General features: G+C 41.1%; 2 protein-coding genes across 2 annotated transcripts; one reads left to right on the top strand and one right to left on the bottom strand.

Moving 5' to 3' along the window:
• Positions 1-738: 738 nt before the first annotated feature.
• lactbl1b (lactamase, beta-like 1b) lies at positions 739-13,617 on the top strand (the record flags this gene model as incomplete). Its single annotated transcript, XM_079218953.1, has 7 exons — positions 739-798; positions 2,516-2,684; positions 4,166-4,272; positions 5,975-6,132; positions 8,913-9,160; positions 10,075-10,180; positions 12,639-13,617. The coding sequence occupies 7 exons, from the start codon at positions 739-741 to the stop codon at positions 13,615-13,617; spliced, it is 1,827 nt and encodes a 608-aa protein (XP_079075079.1).
• A 2,414-nt stretch (positions 13,618-16,031) lies between these two features.
• On the bottom strand, positions 16,032-20,133 carry nmur3 (neuromedin U receptor 3; the record flags this gene model as incomplete). The annotated part of the gene is made up of 2 exons (XM_079218263.1): positions 16,032-16,444; positions 19,290-20,133. 2 exons carry the CDS (start codon positions 20,131-20,133, stop codon positions 16,032-16,034), a joined length of 1,257 nt encoding a protein of 418 aa, XP_079074389.1.
• Between the last annotated feature and the right edge of the window lie 2,720 nt (positions 20,134-22,853).

Consider the following 22,853-nt stretch of genomic DNA (forward strand, 5'->3'; position numbering starts at 1 on the left):
GCAAACCTTTTGATACAACGTGCCATTTTTAAATGTACTGTTTGATGTTGATATCATCTGTGCGACTATGATAACATGACATACATTTGAAGTCATGTTTAATGTTATAGTCGCTCACACTTTATATTATACAGCCTAGGATTTAGGTGTAAATAATGCTGCATTCCATTTAACAAAGAAATCAGAATAATCAAAAAAAAAAATCAGAAAAAATAGTTGATTGCGTTAAGTACAGGCCATTAAGTGGGAACCTGACCTGTAATTACCATTATTAGCCATATCATTTGACTGCAACACATTATGACGATATTTTACGCACACAACCACCGTAGCAACATGTTCACTGAGAGAAGTTGGAGAGAAGTGTCGGATTTATTGAGACGTAAGTGAGACTGAACAACTTTTTTGCTGTTGCGTGCCGCAGCCATCTTGGATTTTGAGGTCGGGGTTGATGGACATCCGGCTTTCCAGTTGAAATTTCTTGGAACTCAGGAATTGAGCTCACCCCAGCAATGGATAAATGGCTGTTTTAAGTAGCATCACATGATATGTACTGTTGGTATAATTCTTCCAAGGGTGGGCACTCCATTACAGTTGTTGTTTATGAGTTCACATGTTTCTCTGTCTCTTATAGAGCCGTCCATGTTGCTCCAGCAATGAGAACATGTGCCAAACTGTGTGCAGAAGATATGACTGCTTGATTTGTTTGGTTCTTCTCTGTAACAGTGCAGCAGAACCATGGGCAAGGCGGGGAGTAAAGTCCTGACAGAAGCCTCAGTGGACGGGGTTCAAGCCCAGGTAAACAGCAACCACCTCACACACAAGCAACTCACAGCTGCACACACACACATGGGCACACACACACACACACACACACACACACGCATGCAGGATTCAAACTAGCAAATCCATGTAGTCTCATTGGGGAAAAAAAGGGTGACAAACTAAGAAGACATTAAACTGCTGTGTGTGTGTGTGTGTGTGTGTGTGTGTGTGTGTGTGTGTGTGTGTGTGTGTGTGTGTGTGTGTGTGTGTGTGTGTGTGTGTGTGTGTGTGCGTGTGTGTGTGTCCTGACTGGTGAAATGGGCCAGCTGCTGTGCTCTCCATCTATCACAGGTTATGCAACCAGGATCATCCGCCGCTTGCTTTCACACTTCATTTTCCCACATCGCATCATGATACCTATAATCATCCAAATGTATATCCAAATGTATTACTGGGCTTTGGACAGGCCATTAATATCTTGTGAATAACCCGAGCAAAGGAATGATGGTCACTGGATGTACTATCATTGGACGGATATAAATTATATGTATTGCCGTTCACTGTGTGTGTTTTATTTATTTATTTAAGCTACCCAGTAGAAGTGAATACAATCTGCTTGCAGGTTGAGTGCGATTTTAAATCGTGATAGTCAAAGATGGTGTGATATTTTCTGGAAATTCAATTGAAAAAAAAACATGTATAGATAAAACAGTGCACAAGATTAAAATACATATATTTGTCTAAGTATTTCAGGGGACTTCATGAGTTTTAGCTCATCTAGTGAATTTAATTAAATACATTATACTTCATGGAAATCCTATTTTTACATAAAGCTTTCCTGCTTTTGGATTTTTTTTTGATTCACCCTGCCCTCTGAAATACATTTTGCCCAATATTCCTTCACATTAAGATTGAACAAAAACAACAATCACACAATCTTTGGCTTGTGTAATTGGACCCGTGTTGTTGACAGCAGAGCGCCTCACCCTCGGTCATGATCTGAACTCCCTTCATCGTCCCAAATTGTCTGTCATTCCCTCGCCCAGTTGATTCCACACTCAGTGCATCCAAGTGATTGTACCTTTCAGTTCACGCTCTGGCCAAGAGGCGCAGCGTATCACCCCCATCTCGACGCGTGCCGGCTGGGTGCCATCTTTGTCAGCCGCTGCGTCTCGGTGGCGCGCTAACCACAAGGCTAAGGCTGGACTGAAGTAAATTGATTCACAGGGATTAGGGATTAAGACTTCCCCCCGGCGCTTTGGTGGAGTAAATCTAGGGATTATGATGTCAACGGCCTGTGGCTGCAGGAGAAGAAATTGAATTGTGACGGACGAGAGCGCCAATGGCCCAGGATTACGGCACAGTCAGTGATAAACCAGAGATGGGAGTCCGGATCTGTGCCTTCCTCCCGCTCAGGAACACCTCCATGGGACACCATTTACTGCCTTCGGGCAGCGGGAATGATTTACATTTTAGAATGAACTTTGAATGAATCTTTAGGATGTTGAGAGTGCAATAAGAAGATTTATGTGTCACTAGTAATCCAGTCCTTCCTGCTCTGGCCTGTGAAGCATCAGGTGGTGAGTACCGTTAAGGTGATTTGGATTTCTGACTGCTTTTGCAAACTGGAATCAACAGGAAACATGGAGGAAAATATACTGGCCAGATAATCCACAAACACTTTTAAAGATATAGTGCTAATCTTGTGTTTCGCTGTGTGTTTTGTGTGCTTTGTCTGTCTGTATTCAAGCCAGCTCCGGCTGTGGCTGCTCCTGCTGTCGTTAAATTCGAAGGACTCACCAAAACCAACAAGATGAAGGTGAAATGGACCCAGCTGGGTTTGGTGTTCTTCCTCGTTTTGTCACTGGTTATGACGGGATGCTTCTTCTGGCAATATCAGCTGCCAAAACTTTTGCCAGGTGAGAAGGAACGCTGTTGAGAACAGATGGTGGAGCTCCGAGCTCGGAGCTGTGGGAAGACTCTACCTTTTTTGAGACTAAAAAACAACAAATCCATTTTCATTATCAGGATACAATTATTCTTATTTTGGTTCATAAAACCTTGAACACATGGCTCTTCCTTATTTATTCCATTCAACATTAAATCGTAGCCGTTAGCTTGCAGCTAAAACTGTGGATGCTGCTTTTCATCTGATCTGACGCCGTCAACCGATAATAAATAAATGATTCCCTCTTCATTAAGGAGATGTAGATCTTGTAATTAGGAGATAAAACAAACTCTTCTTTAAAAGATCTTTATCTTGTAATTATGAGATAGAGCGCTAGCTTGCTAAAATAGTAGCCCCCGGTGGTGTGTGCCTGCTGTGAGCATGTATAATTACCGACATCTTAACAAGTTCAAGAGCTCAGTGCCGTGTCGGTTTAAACAGACACGGCATTAATCATTTGGAATTTCTCGGCTGGTACAAGTTGAATTTAGATATGAAAGACAGATTATGGTTACAAAGTGGTGTGTTTTTAATTGTTGTCCATGGACGTCAAGTGTGGACGTCAAACACAGCACCAGAATATATCATGTCGGGGCGCTTTAGATCAGGAATTGTCAAATTGTTTGGGTACAGGGAAGAAAACTTTCCAAGGACCCCCTAATAATAATGACGCAGATTTAACATAATGCGTACTACCATTTGTAATCTTATGCTAACACGTTTTTAAACATTTTATTCAAATTGCACTTGGATTCAACTTGACAGCATTTATACTTTTCAGGCCACTGATTTTAAAGCCTATAGAATACTAACCCTAACCCTTGGAAGATAAACAGTAGCTAGATTGGCATAGTCCTAAAATATGCAGACATATAAATTTGTCAGTAAAATAATTTAAAAAAAGCACAATTAAAAAAATCATCGCTATATTTATATTATTTTGCGGACCCCTGACAGAGTGCCACAAAGTCTTTATTCCCCAAAACACAATCCAGGTTTATAATCTCTACTATATATGAATGTAAATGAGTAGAGTAGCTTCAGGTGATGATATTATTGGGAAAAGCTCAGCTCCACACGCTCTCTTCTGTATTATACATACATTTTTCACGTATAGCCGTCCTTCAGAATGAAAAGGCAAATCATGCCCTGAAGCCACAATGAAACATGTGGAAATATCATCTTGTTTGACCAGAATTCACAATGGAAACAGGCAGCATCCATCATATATCCTGTCAAATTGTATACCGTCAGATCAACGGGGTTCATCAGGAGGCGGAGAGAATTAATGAAGCCCCATGCCAGCCAATTATTCCGCATTACGCTGGCCTTTGTGCGGCCGATACATTATTCTATCAAATATCAAGTGGGAATTACAATAGCCTCTCCCTCTGTGCTTCTTTTGCTCTTTCATTCTCTTTCCCTTTTTCCCATTTCCCACCCACCGCCCAGATGAAGGGATGGGTCGCAATGCCAAATTAGAAATGATGTGTCCTCGCTTCCCCGAGCCTCTGCAGCTGGAACATCCTATCCCCGGTCTGAAAGAGGCCCTGGAGAAGGTGAGAGGTGCCGTCCATCACGATCAGATTTAAAACTGAGGTCGTATTTCTATCACGACCACTCAAGTCGTAGGGAAAATTGACTGGCCGACCGCAGTAATCCTTCACACCAAATGCCACTGCAGTCGACAGAAGGAGATTAAAGATGTAGTGGATGAAAAACTGAGCGGCGAGCAGCAGTGATCCTGGTTGATCAACCACATGCAATGACATATATTGACACCTTAGCACCCAGAAGAGAAGCTGAGAATAAACAGTTGTGGGTGTAGTGAAGGAATATATGAACATCAGCATCGACATTTGACAGCAGTTTGCTGTTCAATTACAGTTTCCAGCCTTGGACTGAAATCTCTGCAATAAAACACTTGAAGCCAAACTGAAAAATTAGAATCAAGCACATGGATCATATACACATTTCTGTGAAAGAGATCTTTCGCTTATTTCTGCATTGTGAGCAACAACAATGTCATCTTCCTTTCCATTAGTTTTGAAGAATAATTCAGTTTTACCTGCAGGATTTAACGTCCCACGATTTCTTCTCGTAAAGATGTCAATATCATTTACACTCTGTGCTTGTTAAACTAATATTTTTTGTCAAAGTGGGACATCAAAGAAATTGCTCTGGGGCCTCATATTCCAGTTAATAAGACCTCCGTGTCAAAGTAAAAGCACACAGAACCAAATATAAAAATAACTGGAGAAAGTCCATTTGAACTGCAATGTATATTTCATAATCAACACCTGATCAACACAAGCAGCATGACGTCTGGTTGGTATTAACACCTCAGGCGTCAAAGCACCAACATATGGCTTTATGTCTCCAGACAGTAAACTACATTATGAGCAAAAATGCATCTAAAGCATAAAAAGTGAAAGTACCCTGAGACGGACATGTGATGTTATTGTATTGTCAATACTAATGGAGCATTTTTCTGTTGTAGTTGGTCGATGTGAAGCTTATTGGAACTACTGTGTCTATACAGTTTGGCATTTGTATCCAGTGGTTTCCAACCCAGACGTCGTGTCCACACAAAGGGATCTCAAGATAAATCTAAAGGGGATTGTGAGATGATTAATGCGACAGGCGAACTGACCAATTTTGTGTCATCTATTCTCTAATCTTTTCTCTTTTTTTAATGAAACATTGGGAAAGTTAGTTTAAATCAAATCATCTGAGCAGTCTGGATACTTGCTCTCTGATGGAACTGCTAACAACTCATCTCAGATGTGACAAAGCGGCCAAAACTCCACATTTATTGTAAGAAGCCCCAAGCTAAAGCAGATGGGAAGTGATCTGAGGGAGCGGGATGACAGAGCTGTGGGTGGAGCAGGTGGCACATTCAGCTTGTGTTGTTGTTACGTCGAGAGGAGAGAAGAATGTCTCTGCCACATGGCCGATAGTTTTCACTGATTGTTTTTTTTCCGGTGGGTGTTATGATGCTCTATGTGTATAAGTAATTAAGCACTGCAAATGCATTTAACTTGAGTTGACATCCAGTGGGAGTTCATGATTTATTAGTTTTTCTTGAAGAAGAAAAAAGTAAACCTCCTGTTTATTTGAGGTGGAGTGTAACCTTCTCCTCCAGGGCCCTTAACTTGTTTTTGTTTAGTGTGAGAAAATCAAAACAGCTGGCCCAGCTAACATCTAAAGCGGACCCATTTTCTGCATGAACTCCTCACGTCCCCGCTCTGCCTCTTCCAGGTAGACATTGTGCTTCGGCAGAGCGTCAATCCCATCAGCCTTCCCTCTCTGTCGGCCATCGTGATCTTAAACGACACAGTTTTGTGGACCGGCAACTTTGGAAAAAGGAACGGCAGTGACCCTCTCTCAGGACCCCCCAATGAGTACACAATTTACAGGTGAGTGCTCAATGAAACACCAGGACAGCAGCCAAGATTTTACATTTAACAAGGTCATGAGTGGAAGTCCACATCAATAATAATAATATTAATAATACCATCGGAGGTGCTGACGAGACGCTGGTCTCGGTCTATGATGCTTGTCTTTTGCAAAGGTCTTCAGATTGTACTGACAAGATTTGAAGATGCTCCACATATTACACCGATCAAATTTCATAGAGCATGAAAGTTGAGCATTACAGTTAAGCATTAAAGTTAAGCCAGACATTTTGTAACACTGAGCATAAGACCCATAAAACATTGGGTCCTTCTCCACGCTGCCAGGAGTAAAATGATGGTGTTGAAACACTTACCGTAAAAGTTGGGTTACACGCCGCTACTACCTTCAGTCAGTGTCCCCGTTTGCTCCCCGCTGTAGCCAGCTAGCTCTCCGCTAGCTCCCTGACAACCAGCCGCGGTTCGACACCCGACTTGGGCAGAGGAGACGCGGGCAGTAGCAGCAGGAGAGGGGAGCTAGCAGCAGGAGAGGGGAGCTAGCAGGACAGGGGAGCTAGCAGCAGCGCTAGCAGCAGTGCTAGCAGCAGTGCTAGCGGCAGCACTAGCAGCAGCACTAGCAGCAGCGCTAGCTAGCTTGCTACAGCGGGACACTGACCGGTAGTAGGAACGGCTTGTCACCCGACTTTTACGGTAATTGTTTTTTCAAGTATCCTCAACAGCATTAGTACTTTAGCCCTGATTTTCCTTCTTCAAACACCTCTTTGATGGCCCATCTTTTGCTCATCCTCACAAAACTATAATTTTTTTCTCTTTTTGATAATGTTGCTGGCGTCTGACACATAAAACACATTTCTCTCTGCGCTGCAGAGGAGGCGGTGTGCTTTCATTATGGGACGAGCTTCTTTGCCATACATTAGCTCGGGATATAAATATGTTTTAGCCGGTATGCATCTGCACAGACGTTTCTGACTGATGTGTAACGGATGTTCATGTTACCCCTGGACGTCTGATGATTACTCTAATGGGGCTAAAGTAACTACTCAGAGTGTCACAGCGCAGGAAGGGAAAGCAACATATGGAGGAAAAACAAGTCAGCATCACACAGGCACAATGCTGTATGTACAAGACAAGAATGCTGCTGCAGTTTTTAATAGTGGATTTATTTCTTTTTTACCAGTATGTGGATGTGTGAACACCACAGCAGAAAGAATCCTGTAGGTTGAGCAATGATTATGAAGCCAGTACACAGTGTTAGGTGGTTTTATAATGGATTCTCTATTTGTAGGGCCCTCTAATATGGTAAAGAGATACATGGTGTGGGGTAATCCCCATGCGAGAAATAACTTTTTGTTTCAACAGATTAATGCCGCGTTTACACCAAAAGAGTTGCGAATTTTCGCGATCAATAGACATGGTAGAGGATAAGCTGTCCACACAAAATGAAAAGAGTATAATTGTTCAGATAAACAGACGCACCAGCTGCAGCTGTGACACTGGGCAAGTGTAAAACTAAGAAACCGCTATTATCTAAGCTTCAAGAAAGCTCCTTCTGAGCCGCAGGAGATTAACAACCATGTTCACACGCTGAGTGGTACTTAGGTGTAAAATTGGTGGCCTTTACAAGAAAGAAATATATTATCTAAAAGTCCTCAAAAACATTTTACACATGTTGCAAAAATGCTAAAAGTTCATAATGACATATTTGACAAGACAACATATATAGAGACATATAATTTGCAGCATAAGTGTCTCCAGAACAGTACTCGCACTTTCAAGATGGGACATCTAATATTAGACACCTAAGGTGAGCTTTCAGGTGTGCTGCTGGTGCTCTGACTCATTCACAGCTGCTCCTGGAAGTGTTGATGCTCCATTGAAGTCGTTTTTCCACAATTAAACATGCTTTTTTTCACCGCAGGCTAATTGAGCTCAGTTGAGGCAGAACGCAATCGATGTTACGTCGATAAGCTTTCAACATGAGCACCTATCTTTGACATTTTTAGCACTACACACTGTGAGGATTAAATTACCCAAAAATAAGTTGTGAGATTTGCCTGGGAGCACAGACAAGTCAAAAGACTTTGACAGAGGAGACCGGCGTTTGTGTCCTGGTTGGAAAAAGTCATCATTGAGATACTGTTACATATGTAACTTAATTAACATAATAACACACTTATTTCAGTATACTTTCCTAAAACTAACCAAACTGCAACCGTCTCACAAAGCTAAAAGATAGTTTTAGTTCAAATACTTGAAACTGTTTTGCCGCTGACAGATTTGACTACTGGAAATTCCTGTAAAAAAAAAACCTTAAAAAACAGCTGCTCACAAAATAGTTTTTTACTTAAGTCTTAGAGTAGTATTTTGTGCACCCTGACAAGCATATTAAATAATAAAATCCAAATCTTAGAAAACAAGCATTCTATTGTTTTTGTTTCAACATATTTGAATATCTAGGTACAATACAATTGTAGAGGTAGTCTCAAATTGAGACCATAAACTCAGATCAAGTGAGAAGTAGCGTCATTTTCTCATAGACTTCTATACAACCAGAGGAGTCGCCCCCTCCTGGCCATTAGAAAGAATGCAAGTTTAAAAGACACTTCTGCATTGGCTTCACTTTTCAGACTCAGAGGTTGTTGCCTGGTTGCAGCTGAATAAAATCATATATAATATAACACAAACTATAACACAAATGTTACCAGAACAAGTCCTGGCGAGATGTTGGAGTCTTTTCTGTCAGATTCAAAAACAATCACACTGCTGTGTTTTATGACTTTCAGAATTGCCAGCCTATCAAAAATCTTCCCGACCTTAATGCTGTACAAACTGTGGGAGGATGGGAAGATCGGCTCCCTGGACGACCCTCTGGAGAAATATGTGGAGAACTTCACCATCAAGAACCCTCTGGGGAAGACGCGAGACTCTGAGCTGAAATACGTGACAGATGGCCTGATATTTCTGGACAGCGGCGAGGTTCAGATCCGCTCCTCCTCCGTCACCCTGCGCAGGATGGCCAGCCAGCTCTCAGGTACAAAACAAAAACAGAGGGTCAGAGAGCTACTTGAAATTCAAGACAGCAACTTGATGTAGTACAAGGTTTTTGAGATCGAATGAGAAACAGTGGGTGGTAAATCTAGAGTTGTGAAAATGCATCTTACATAATGTGTTTTTTTGTGTGATGCTGGTGATGGTATATAAACACACAGGCGCTGATCTATTGAGACTTAATGGGAAAATAAATGCAAACACTTAGAAGAAGAAGAAGAAGAAGAAGAAGAAGAAGAAGAAGAAGAAGAAGAAGAAGAAGAAGAAGAAGAAGAAGAAGAAGAAGACGTTGCTCCATGTGTGTAGAATACACACATTCAGCTTGCAGTTCCTTCTTATTTATGAAGATTAAAGATCAAACGTTTTATGTTTTAGTTATTGATTTTCGATCAGAAACAAGCAGTCAAATAATGTATGTTTTTATATATTGTGTTTTTATGCTACTGTCATGATAATTGACATGTTTAAGCAAAAATGCCAAACATTTCATATTGGATCCGATATCTGATTTAAAGGTTTTGGACTGTTCGTCAGACAAAACAATTCTGAACACTTTACCTTATTTTTTTTCAACAGTCAGGTCAACAGTCACATCCATATGTTGTCACGTTGTGCATTAACACACTTTTCAATTTGTAAAACCACACTCTGTGTAATTAATTAAAATGAAGGAAAGAATGAGGGAAAAACCTGAACATGATAATCACATTCAGATAACTGATTTATCTTGAACCAGCACTTATAAATAACCACCTGACTGAATTAAAACGTGAAGACATATTTAATTGAGCAGGATTCAATTAACAAATGTTCCGTGCACACACATGCAATTAATGTGTTATATTTGCTGCCCTTACATTTTTTTAATTAACACTGTTGCATTGTGGGTTGATCCAGGCCTGCCCAGGAGGCTCCGTGCCACAAGTCTGCTTTGGAAAGGAAAAACACAAACGGCAATCAATCTGCTGCAAGATGACGTCCTTGTTGCGGACCCAGGCACCAAGTAAGATTTGTTATGCTGAGTTCATTTACAGTTCACATTTTCATACAGTTATATTTTGTAAACTGGAGTAGTAAATTGGATGAAAATGCCCAAATTTGGCCAGGGAGAGCCTTAATCTTTTGCTGACAACAACATATTTTGTGTCTGATAAAAGAAATAGTAAAAAGGCTGGAAGGCTAGAAGTTCACTAATTAATATGGGTTTTTAGGAAATATTTTACTGTATTTTTTGCGGTTTTGTGTTGAATCTCAAAAACACTTTTTCCGATTTTTAAATGAATGGTTTACATGCAGGGATTAATTTAAAACTGGATTGCACTTTCAAAAGTATGTGTCCTCACAGTGTATGTGCGCTGTCCAGGGCCCTGTTTCTCGTTCCTGGCTTACTGAGTTAGCGCGCTAATTGTCAGGATAAGATGACGTAGGTCAGGCTTTCTCGGTTTCTCGAAGCAAGCTTAGATAAATCACCATAGCAACACAGCCAAAAATGTAAACCTGCTCCCGGGCAGGCTTACTGAAATTCCCTGGATAAGATGACCACTCCCATTGGACAAAAAAGGCAGCTCCCTTCCTCATTGATGAAGGAGCGATATTAGTTATATTAGTTTCATAGGGAGAGAGTTCTTCCAGATCGACAAGCTCCGTCCTCACATCCTCATGACTTCCTGTACGCGGCGCTATAGATTCTTCAGACAAGGAGTCATTTATTTGCGAGAGCTTCTCGAGCCGCGGACATTGATCAGCACAGGCGCAGCTGATTTCATTATTGTAGAACATGATTAAGGTGATCGTGATAAGAATACAGAGAATCACACACAATTTATTTTCACTGTTTAAATTGATTGAATTTCTGATTATGAATAATACATACTGATCCGCCCATACACATATTCAAACTCCTAGTTTTATGGTAATCTACACATACATGGATATACACATATATAGTACATGATACATACGTGCATACAGTGCATATATCTACATACAAATGCCAGCAGAAACATTTAAATAAATATAATCGGATTGATCTGGGTGATGAAGCACTTCAAATTAGCCGATACATTTTCCCAACACTGACGCATTTAACTAGTCTGATATATTTGTCTCACAGCGGGGGCGCTGTTAAGCTGCGTTCACACCAACAACGTTGCAAACTGAAGAGGAGCGGGCGCATTTATCCAGATGACTGACGTCTGGCTAGAATTAACAAGCTTCAGCACGGATCTTCCGTGGAGAAACCGAGTTAGCCTGACGTCAATCATCTCGCTAATTTAAGATGGATAATAGGACATTTGCTCGACTTTGTTGAGCCAGGTACGAGACATAGGGCCCTGGTAGTGCTATGATGTTGGATGTTAAGCTTTGTGTGGTGTTCATATTTTGGTTATCCAGCCAGTGTTCATGGATCTGGTGGACCCGCTGCATTTTTATAATTTTTTATTCAACACAATCAAACAATGTTATCTTAAAATGCTCAACAGATCTTCATTTCATCCCAATTACAAGCAATATAAACAGCATATATGGTTCATATTTGCCCATTAGCTTTGTATGAGCAAATAAAGACTGGTCACTGCAAGACGGAGTGTAACATGTGAGAGCAGACAGGTGTCGGTGCTTGAATTTTTTTAACAATGTTGCAAATTTGTGCGTAAACGGCAGAGGCAGAAACACAAAACTCACACTCTCTCACACACCTACACACTAACAGGAGGAGGACAGAGTGACATAACACAGGATCTACATTTAATTCGGGTCCACTGGGCTCTCATTAGCCCCGGGTCTAATGAGAGCCCAGTGGACCCGAACATCCTGTATGTAATATACATGTGTAGGGTGGATGTGCAGTGTGTGCTCATTGAAGACGCGAACACCATACAAGGGTTAATTTCTGAGTACTTCTACGTTGTTGTAGTTCTACTAAGTAAAATGATCTGCTGGTCAGAATTATGGTTTTAGGGGATTTTCCAATACCTTTGCCAAAAATAAAAAAATTGTGGTTTATAGGGGAATCTGGTGCCAGACAATTTCTTCGCGAGAAGCAGTGACTTCCTGAAGTCTATTTGAAAAAGGACCGTGTCAAATATTAAACTTGAATGTTATCATTTCATGTATAGAGTGTATAGAGTTAGTTTAAATCTTATTTTCATCTGCAGTTCCAACCCGAGTTGTTAGTGCTACCAGCCACAAAACCCCTTAAAAATATAAATAAGATATACTGCGGAAGTGACCTGTTTTCTGTCTTAATGAGTCAAGCTATGCGGCTGCTAGCTGTAGCTTTATATGTATCCTACAAATAGTAGAGTGGTATCAACCCTAACGTCAACAAGAAAGCTAGTAATTCCCAAAATATTGAACTATTTCTTCAAGATATATAGGTGTTGAGTTTGCACTTGTAAAATAGTTTATCTAATGTTCTGCATCAACACTCTCCATCTCTTTCCCTTGCTACCTTCCAGATGCCACTACAGCAACCTCGCCTTCTCGCTGCTGGCTCACGTGATGGCCGAGCGAGTGGCCGCCGTTGACTACCAGCGCTGGATCACGGACAACATCCTGGACCGGCTGGGGATGGAGGACACCGGCTTCGACATCACCCCGGCGCTCCAGGGCCAGATGGCCGTGGGCGTGTACTCCAACGGAAAGCCAGCCCCGCTCTATGACCTGGGCTGGTACCGGCCGTCGGGTCAGATGTTCTCCACCGCCGCAGACTTGGCCAAGCTCGCCATGATGCTGCTGGGCGCTTATCACCGCAAGATGCTGGAGCCGGACTCGCTGAAGATCATGCTCACGCCGCTCTTCAGGTGCGATAAGGACTACTTTGCCAACCGTACTGGGACACCGTGGGAGGTGAATGAGCTCATGGGCTACGAGATGCTGCGAAAAGATGGTGATCTGGACGGCTACTCTGCCACTTTCTCCCTTATACCCAAAATGAAGCTCGGTCTAGTGGTGCTTATGGCTGGCAGCCGGTCTCAGAACCAGGACTTGGTCACCCAGGCCTACAACCACATCATACCAGCCATAGAAAAAGCCTTTAGGGAGGGGAAGAAGGTCATCTATCCTCCACCAAACCCAGAACCTTACATCGGCTTTTTCACCTACAGCAACATCACCTTCTACGAGATAAAAGTCGGGTCCGACGGAGTTCTGATCATGCAACAGTTTGGGCCTCAGATTGAGGAGCTGATCCCAGAGAAGTATCGGACAATAAAGCTCAACTACCTGGTTGACCGGGTGTTCAGAGTGGTTTTTGAAAAAGAGTACCCTTGTGTTCTGCGAGTCGGGACGGCCTCAGTGTCCCTGGAAGCCCAAGATGGCCAGTTGTTTAATTTCTACACCTTTGACAAGCGCGGTTTGTCCCCTGGGTTTGATGCTCCGGGACTGAACACGTACAATGTGGTCAGAATTGCCGGCAGGCCGTCCTTCTCCAGCTGAACTGCAGCGATGCTGCAGCCTAAAATCCAGTGGTGTGTCCTTGGGATATGTGAAGGACTGTAAAAAAAAAAGAAAAGGAAAGAAAGAAAAACGGGGCTTTTGGATATTGAAAGACCAAATGATAAAGTTGGGGTCATTTTGGCAATCAAACATGGGATCGTGCTCTTGATTTACAGAAAGCACAACGAGGGACGGCAATATGTAAAATGTCTTGCACAGAAAATTAATGACTTTCTCTGCTAAATGATGTGTATGATTGTCCTTCACTACGCCTCCCAACTGAACATTCACATTATGCTGAGTGTGTTTTTCCTGCCTTTAATTAAACCGCTGAAACATTGTCTTGGTTTCTTCTGTCCTTGAGTTTCGCAATCGAGCTCTCCTTTGGTGGTTATGTACAAACGTGTTTTCATAGATTTTATTTTCAATTGCTGGACCATGATTGCAGTTCCACAAACGAATCATCTTATCCATATTCCTCATTCATTGGTTTGGTGGGAAATTACATTAAAGGTCTTTGTGTTTCTACGAATGAACTTTTGTGGCAGGTAGAAGCAGGGCTCCAATGCTACACATGAATATGCATCACTTGTATTTAAATGTAGATGTTGCCATGGGATGGAACTGCTGATTTAAGCACACACAACAATATTGCAGCACCTCAATAAGAGGCAGTCAAGGACAGAGAAGCTTTTGGTTGCTGTTTAAGAGCTAAAAATGCACTCCAAATTGTCTAAACCTCTAACAAGAAGAAGAAATTCAGGCGTTCTCACACCTGCGGGAAAAAGACAAGTTTAAGTGAAGATTCAAGTGTACAAAAATAACCCATATGGCCAAGGCCAATATGTTACCACTCATATTAGATTGGGTCTTAAGATATGATGGAAATGAGATAGATTTTGAAAATGTACCAGGTGCAGCGAGTGAAATTGAGGCAATATAAAAAAGTAAATCTACTGTATCCACTTCATCTGGCTGGGGGTGGAAATATTGGAACTGCCATTCACTCATATCATGCTGTCAAGGCCCACACATTAAAGCTTACTCTGATGGATGGCTCGGAGGGGAAATGCAGTCATGGCTCATGCAGTATTATAATACGTGCAAAAAACACCGCATTCTGATTTTCTGCTTTTCTTGAAGCTTCATGTGAAATACATGTCAGATGAGGCTTATGCAGCCTTCCAAAAAGCAACGATCACACAATACAATCTTGATGATGATTTCTACATTCATATTTCAGTCATCAAATAGCATTTAGACCATAATAGCTATGCGTGGACAGCTTCAACATATATTTATTTAAAATTAGGCATTGCACAACAGCCAAAATCTTTCTTTTTACAATCACATTGCACAAGGGCTAACTATTCAATCTAATCAAGGGCACAATTGTTGGCTGCGCAACAAGAGTCAACCCCCACCCGCCCTAAAAAAGCTCATAGTGAAGCATTGCAGTCTTTGTTCACAAGTTCCACTGAAACATGGAGAAGAAGCAGCTGACCTGTTTTTGCTGCTCGGCAACATATCAATTTTCTAAAGAAAGAACAGGGAAAAAAACAATTACAACATTCGATTAGATTGTCCCTCTGGATTCACTTTCTAAATCACAGAATAAGACAGCAGGTGTAATATGCAGGCACTGTGGAACAATAGTATTCATAGCAACAACCACACAAATAAAAAGATCACATACGAGCTCTTTAATGACACATTTAAAACCTTTGAGAAATGGCTTCAATTAAAACGAGAATATCAATCCCTCTGAAGTCAGCAGACGGTTAGCTTAGCATAAAGACTGGAAATAAGGGATAGGAATCTGTGAATTACCACCTTTACATCTCACTATTTAACACATTATATCTCTTTGTAAAGTGTACAAGCGTCTTTTTGCTCTCATAAAACCCAGAATTGTCATTTTTCATATATGTGATATGTTTATATGATGTCGGGGGTTAGCATAGGTTACCAAAATCCTGTTTCATTGTCTATATTTATGTAACTGTTCAAAATGAGTCATTTTGCAAGAGAATTTGAGAACAATGATCTCACACTACACTCAGGTGATTTAGCATGTGAAAGAAGGTATGTTAATTAATAACATCAGGAGACATGAACATGTATTTTTCCTTTCACTGTCTTTTTTTAGAGATCGAACAAATGTCATATGCAGCAACGTGTTAATAAGTTGAGCGTTTTTTAACACATGCTGGAAGGTGTTTTTTGTCGCTTCCCCGTTTCCAATCTTATATATTCTAATATATATAACTAACCCAAGCTTTATATTTAGCAGATATGTGTGTGGTATTGATCTGTTCATACAACTTTCGGCAAGAAAGCAAATAATGATATTTCCCAAAATGTCCAGCGATAGTTTCTCTGTTGTTCGCCAGCTTATTCATATCTAGTCTAAGTTAGAACACAGAGGTCTCTTTACATGTGAGGATTGCAGTGTCCATGCTCAGTGTCATTTTAGGAGAAAGCAAAGGGATGAACGTGTTGGAGTCCTTCCCTTCAGCCTGAGCTCTGCCACTTGAGACAGAGGGTTCCAGTAAAATATTCGGGAACGGCGGCGAGTCTCTGACAGAACTGTTGTCCTCCGTCTGGGAGCAAACGAGTTCTCGGAAACACTCCCTGAACCGCGTGGAGAGCAGGCTGTAGATGATGGGGTTGACCGCGGAGCTGAGGTAGAAGAAGACGCCCGACACGATGTGGACGTACTGATAAACGTTGTGCATCAAATCGGTCCACTGGCTGATGGAACTCCACAGGAGCCTCTCGATGTGGAAAGGCGCCCAGCAGACTCCAAACACGGCCACCACCATCGCTAGAGGATCAGGCCAAAGAAGAATGAAGCGGTTTAAGAATCTTGTTACAAGTTAAAACACTTTTTTTTTGTTGCTGCTCTAAATTATTTATAAATCGTTGATGTTGTTGGTACACTTACGGGCAAGATCAAATTAGAAGAAGATAGAAAAGGGACTGAGTGGAAAGACAATAGTCTAGTATAAGATCTTTGTAGTTTTCCCTTGCACATTGCACTTCAAAATAAACTATAATGACAAATGAGCTAAGTTTATTTCAGGAATAAAACCAACACCAATATTCTCTTCATTACTCTTTATTATACAGACTTAATTAGTGCGACCAGTAGCTTACGGTGGCTGTTATTTGCTGATGTTACCAAACATTAGATAAATGTGTAGCTGTGTAAGAAAGATGCTCCAATGTAGAGCTGCAAAATGACCATCAACCAAATTGGTGCCTTTTCTGTCCCCAGGAAATCACATGCATAAATATGCATGACACGTATCTGTTGAATACATTATTTTACCAAGCAGTAATGAGTGCTCCCTAGTTGCAATTTGAAGATACATAATGTAAAACTGCCTAGAACATGAACACATTTTATTTTTTATTTTAGCCTGTCCCCACACTAAACTTAACCATGAAATATAATGATTAATCAATTTGTCAATCTTCAGAAAACTATTTTGAAAATCGATGAATAATTGTAGTCCTCTTTCAAACAAAAAAATGTCAAACATTTGATGATTATCTTTGTCATATATGAAAGTAAACTGAATATCTTTGGGTTTTGGAATATAATCCAATTTCTAAAACAGGCAATTTAAAATACATACTATATGGGCTGTGGAGACATACAATGTACTTCCCTTAGGAAATCAATGACTCAAGAAAATGACAGACAGATTATCCAATAAATAATATAATTGTTTGCATCACTTGTTTACTAACACTCTTAATCAGGTTGCCTAATGTCTTTGAAGCAACTGTCTTATAATTGCCACAGTGGCTGTTAAGGAGGCCAAAAAGATTAAACTCAGCAGACAAGTGCACAATGTCTTGGGAAAAATATGGGATGGTCATTTCACGCTAAGTGTGTCGCTCTGAGCGGCATGTAATGGCGATAAAGTCTCATTACATTCCTCTCTTAATAAGCCATGCATGATGCTCTGAGGTGTTCTCACTGAAGGAGGTTTGGCTGTTTATGATGGTGGGCATATGGCATCAAGCTAACTGGCTTTTTTTGGAAGCTTGTTGGCACATCACACTTTGAGAGATATTTATAAATGTGATGCTTAGTCTCTCTGTTACCAACCAGAGAGTTTGTGAGAAGAGTTGTTTCACTTTTTCCCTTCAATCGATGTTGTTTGGCGGATTCACTTTTATATTCTGATTCATCTTCTTCCAGGTCTCCACTGAAGCTATATGATGTTCAGACTGAGTGAAACGTTCCAAACCGAGATGAAAAACCTCCATTTGTGCATCACTTCATAAAAAATGGCATAAATTTGCTAACAGTTCAAACTCAAACTTGCTCTGTGAGCCTTGTGCTAACATTTTGATGTTTTTGCATTCAATGTTGACTATGTTCTCCATCTCAGTTTAGCCTGTTAGCGTGCTAACATTTACCAATTAGCACTAAACACCAAGAGAAGCTGAGGCTGATGGGAATGCCATTAGTTTTACCAGTATTTGGTTGAAGCTACAACAAGGAATTTTCGCTTTGGGTTGGTTTTGGCGGCCCCTGTGGACGAAGGTGGTAGTGTTTCTGAGCACCACATGCCCTTTAGCAAACTGCTCATTTTACATTGTTTAACAGTCTGATGAGACTGCTTCATAACCAATTAAGTTATCACAGCCATTTTAAACATAAAATTAAAATATTGAAAATATTTAAATGTTGCCCTCATGATGGTGCATGAGGAAAAGTTAAGTGATCACAAAAGTTATTGTAATTCATAATGAGAGAAGAACAATTATTTGCGGTGGTGCTGAGAGAAATCTATCCATCAATTTACTAAAATGTATGTAAATAGCTATATGGGAATTCTTCCAATAGTTTTTGAGATATTTATTCTAAGTCTGGAGTCTCTTTGATGTGATTTTTCATGTGTTTTAATGTTGTTTAAAATGTTTACTGTTTTGTTTTTAAGTCTGTTATCCGTGTTTCTATGTGGCTTTTACGTTTGCTGCAATCTTGCCTAGGAATCTACTGAAAAAGATATTTAAAATCTCAATGGGAGAATCCTGGATAAATAATGGGAAAATTCAGTGGTGAATCAAAGTGGTTGACCCACTGACTGCTGTTAACCTGCTAAAACATTCTTAGTTATAAACAAACAATATTATAACACTAAAAAACTCATAAGCAAGCATCGTGGGGTCTGCGTGTTGTTTGTGGTCAGATTTGACTGACAGTTGCGTCTCCTTGGCAACATAATCAACCACTTTTATAATAATACATTGGCTGTGGAAATACCAAACAATAAATGCTCGAACCTTGTCGGTTATGTGAGAATGCATCACTTGGAGTAGCAAACTGATTAGGGTAAAAAGGTTTTCATGTCCTTTTGAGATGACTCATTGGAACTTGTTGAATGCGGTGGAGGTAAAAGGAATCAATTAGATGGGTTAGATGGACTGTAAGACCTACATAAAACCTCATAAAGCCACAAAGCTGAGCGGATGTGACTAACTCCAGAATAAATGATCCACACAAAGGAAAACACAAATAACACCAGGGGACTGTAAATGCTGTCTTTGGGCACATGTCTTGGCATTGATATCACAGATTAGAAGGGATCTGACGGCAGAATGCGACGACATTTCTCGGTAATACCCGTTCGGGGGACAAAGAAACTCACTGAGCATCTTGTTGATTTGTCTCCTACGTCCGTTCACGCTGATCTTCCTTCGAATGACGCTGCTGCAGTTCTTTCCCAGGTCTCCGCCGGGCTGCCGCCTCTCCCGGCACAAGTGAAGGCCCATCACCAGGTACAGCACGCTGATCACCATCATCGGCACAAAGTAGAAGCACACGGTGGTGATCTGCATGACCATGTTATAGATCCACAGGGGCTTCAGCACAGTGCATATCGCCGACTCCTCCATTCTTTCCGGGACGTAGAAGATGCCGTGCAGGGAGGTGTTGGGGATGGCACACGTCATGGAAACCGCCCACACGATGGTGATGACCCGCTTGGCGTGCTGGTTGGTCGACAGGTAGCGCGTTTTGAGCGGGTACACCACGGCTATGTACCTCTCCACGCTCAGCGCCGTGACGTTGAGGATCGAGGCGAAGCAGACCGTCTCGAAGAGGAAGGTCTTGAAGTAGCAGCCGCCCTCGCCAAAGGGGAACGGGTAGTTGTGCCAAAGGTCGTAGATCTCCAGAGGCATGCCGAACAGCAGCACGAGGAGGTCCGACACGGCGAGGCTCACCAGGTAGAGGTTGGTGGGGTTCCGCATCTTCTTGTGCTTCGCGATCACCGCACATGTGAGCAGATTCCCAGACAAGCCGACGAGGAAGATGAGGAGGTAAACACTGCTGACGGGGAGGAAGAAGGGAGATCGTTTTGGACCCAGGATTTCAAAGAGGTTGAGTTCAATGAATTGATCGATGGTGTAATTCCCAGTGGCGTTTAGCAGCATACTGGCGTTGTGCAACAGCAAGGATGCGTTCCAAGGGGAGCCCTGCAACAAGGAATCCATTTCAGAGAGGAAAACTGGAGGAACAACGAGGAGATGTCAACACATCCTGCGCCGGTTTCAGGGTTTGTTCACCACCGGGGGCCTGCCGTGAAAAAGAGATAATAGGAAGATGAAAAACACATTGCCACCAGAAGAGGATTGCATTTGAGTTGCGGCTGTGTGATAATTATTGGGGTCAAACTTCAGATTAACATTTCTTCTCGTTTCACAAATCATACTTTTAAACTCAGTGATTCACAGAAACTCCAGAACTTGAGATCTAATTAATTCATATTAAACCCTATCAAGCTTAAAATTAAGGATATTTCTTAATTAAACCAGAAATACATATCACCATAGGCTGCAACTACTGATTGTTTTCATTAATCTTACCATTACTTTCCTGATTAATCCTTGGTCTATATAACGCATGGCATCTTCATATTCCTTGTTTTAACCAAATATCAATCCAAAAACTCAAAGATATTAGGTTTTCAATAAGATTTGAATACAAAAAACAGCGACTCTTTCTATTTTGAGAAGTAGAAACGATTTGATGTGAGCTAAAGTAAACATTTATGCAGAACAAAGAAACAGACAGGAACTGCAGCAACATCAAATCTAATTTTGTCTTAATTACCTTATGACAAAAGACAATTTGCTGTCGGCCACGAATAAGTAAAAATATGTTTTGTCGAGAAAACAAATTAACCTAAAAAGCAAATGGTAATTCCCCTTGACTGGTGAGGATCATTGCTTTTTCTGCCTCACCAATATGGTGAAAATCATTATCATCAACAGACTTGGGGGTAATTGGCAGTACATACACTGCACTGATCGGCGGCAGAGGCGTGCTCTACAAGGTTCATTATGTCCCCACATTCCATGCATCACCCTGGAAATCCAAGTCGGTGTGACTAATACAGCCACAGCTGTGAGCTGCATTGTTTGAGTTCACCTGAGAGACACATAATGTTCCCCTCCGACCAGTCTGGGATCTAACTGTGACATTTTGATTATCTTTTTTTGTCAATTATGTCAATTATTATGATATGAGGACTATTGTCAAGGAGTTTAAGGTGGTCAAAAAGCACCAAAAAAGAGATATGCAACACTAATACATCCTACAGAATACATGGTTTTGATCACTTACATAGCATCCTTAACATATTTGAGATATAAATAAAGCTCACCTTGACGCTGCTGGTGTGCAACCCCCTTCTTATATCGCGCTCTGATCATGATTGGAAATGAGGAAGCAAAAAGAGGTGAAGAAAACCGCAGAAAACAAAACAGCAAATGCAAAAGTTCTTGGATGCGCTTCTGAGGAGAGGCGACCGGAGGAGGACGTGCCAGAGAATAAACTGATGAGGTACAGAAAAGCTGTAGAGAGAGAGAGAGAGGAGAGGAGAGGAGGGGGGTAGAGAGAGCGGCAGGGGGAGAGAGAGAGAGAGAGAGATCGAGGTCTGCCCACTTGATTAAGCCTATATATATATATATATATATATATATATATATATATATATATATATATAGCCGGTTTGAGAGGTAGGACGCACAAGGTTGTTCAGTGAATGACAACAACAAATAAGAGAAATTAAGGTGAATGAGAAATAACACACATAGTCTAAAAGGTTGCAGCTACTCAAACTTCACAGGAATAACCCTCTTGTGTTTTTTGTTTTTACAAAAATAAAATCTTGACACACATTAGGACTGCATAAGTGCACGAGTGGTAAAGTGCATGAGATCTTAGGAGGGAGGGATGGTGGATGGGTCCAACAAGCAGCTTGCACCATGAAGAGATCCCTTACGAATGTTCTCCCAATATGTGCAACATTTTCGAAATATTCCATGGTTTGTCTAAAGTTAATATAAGGCTTCAATAGTCGGCTTCAGCCAAATCCATTGGATATCTTCCAAAGTTACAGTTTTATAAATACACAATCTTTGTGTTGCTATCTCTAAGGCTGTTCTCATTCACTGTTAGCCTAAGTAATCCAGCATGAGGAGGAGTTGTGTGTCCTCTGGTAGAATTAACTGGTAATATACAATATCACAATACAGCAATTTTGAGCGGGAATACACCATAATCCGTTTTAACATTATTTTCAACACAGGTTTAGCTGTCACTCAGACAGAGGGGAAAAGCGACATTGTGTTACACAAAAGATGACAGTAACTATAACGTCGTGGGCCGATGGACACTTGCTTCTCTCGACGAGGAGAGGAAGGAGAGGCTTCTCTCAACATTTTGGAGCAAGAGCTACAACATTTCTGACCAGAGTCCACTTCAACTTCAGCAACAGCAAGGTAACGAAGCTCATTATTATTCCTTCATATTTCCTTTTTGCCAGCAATTTGCAAATGTACATTAATTACAGCACAATGACAGCACAGTCTTCTCAAGTAAAGTCACGTGTAACGCTACGTGACTTTAAGAGGGAAGTAGGGACACTTTCCTGCACTAGAAAGCTAACGTTAGTGTTACTAATATTACCAAAATATAGCATTTGCACTTTAAATTGTGATATAAATCATTTGGCTTTATATAGTTGATACAAATGAATTGGAATTGTTTATGTGTGACGCCGTAAATATTGTGTTTCACATCTGATTGCCTCAAGACCTTATGATATCCTCCACACAAGGCATTTGAACATATACAATTGCTGATCATATTCCAACCCCTCCACCTCTCTCTCTCTCTCTCTCTCTCTGTCTCTCTCTCTCCCTCTCAC

Source organism: Taurulus bubalis, assembly GCF_910589615.1.
Source record: "Taurulus bubalis genome assembly, chromosome: 5".
Lineage (NCBI taxonomy): Eukaryota > Metazoa > Chordata > Actinopteri > Perciformes > Cottidae > Taurulus > Taurulus bubalis.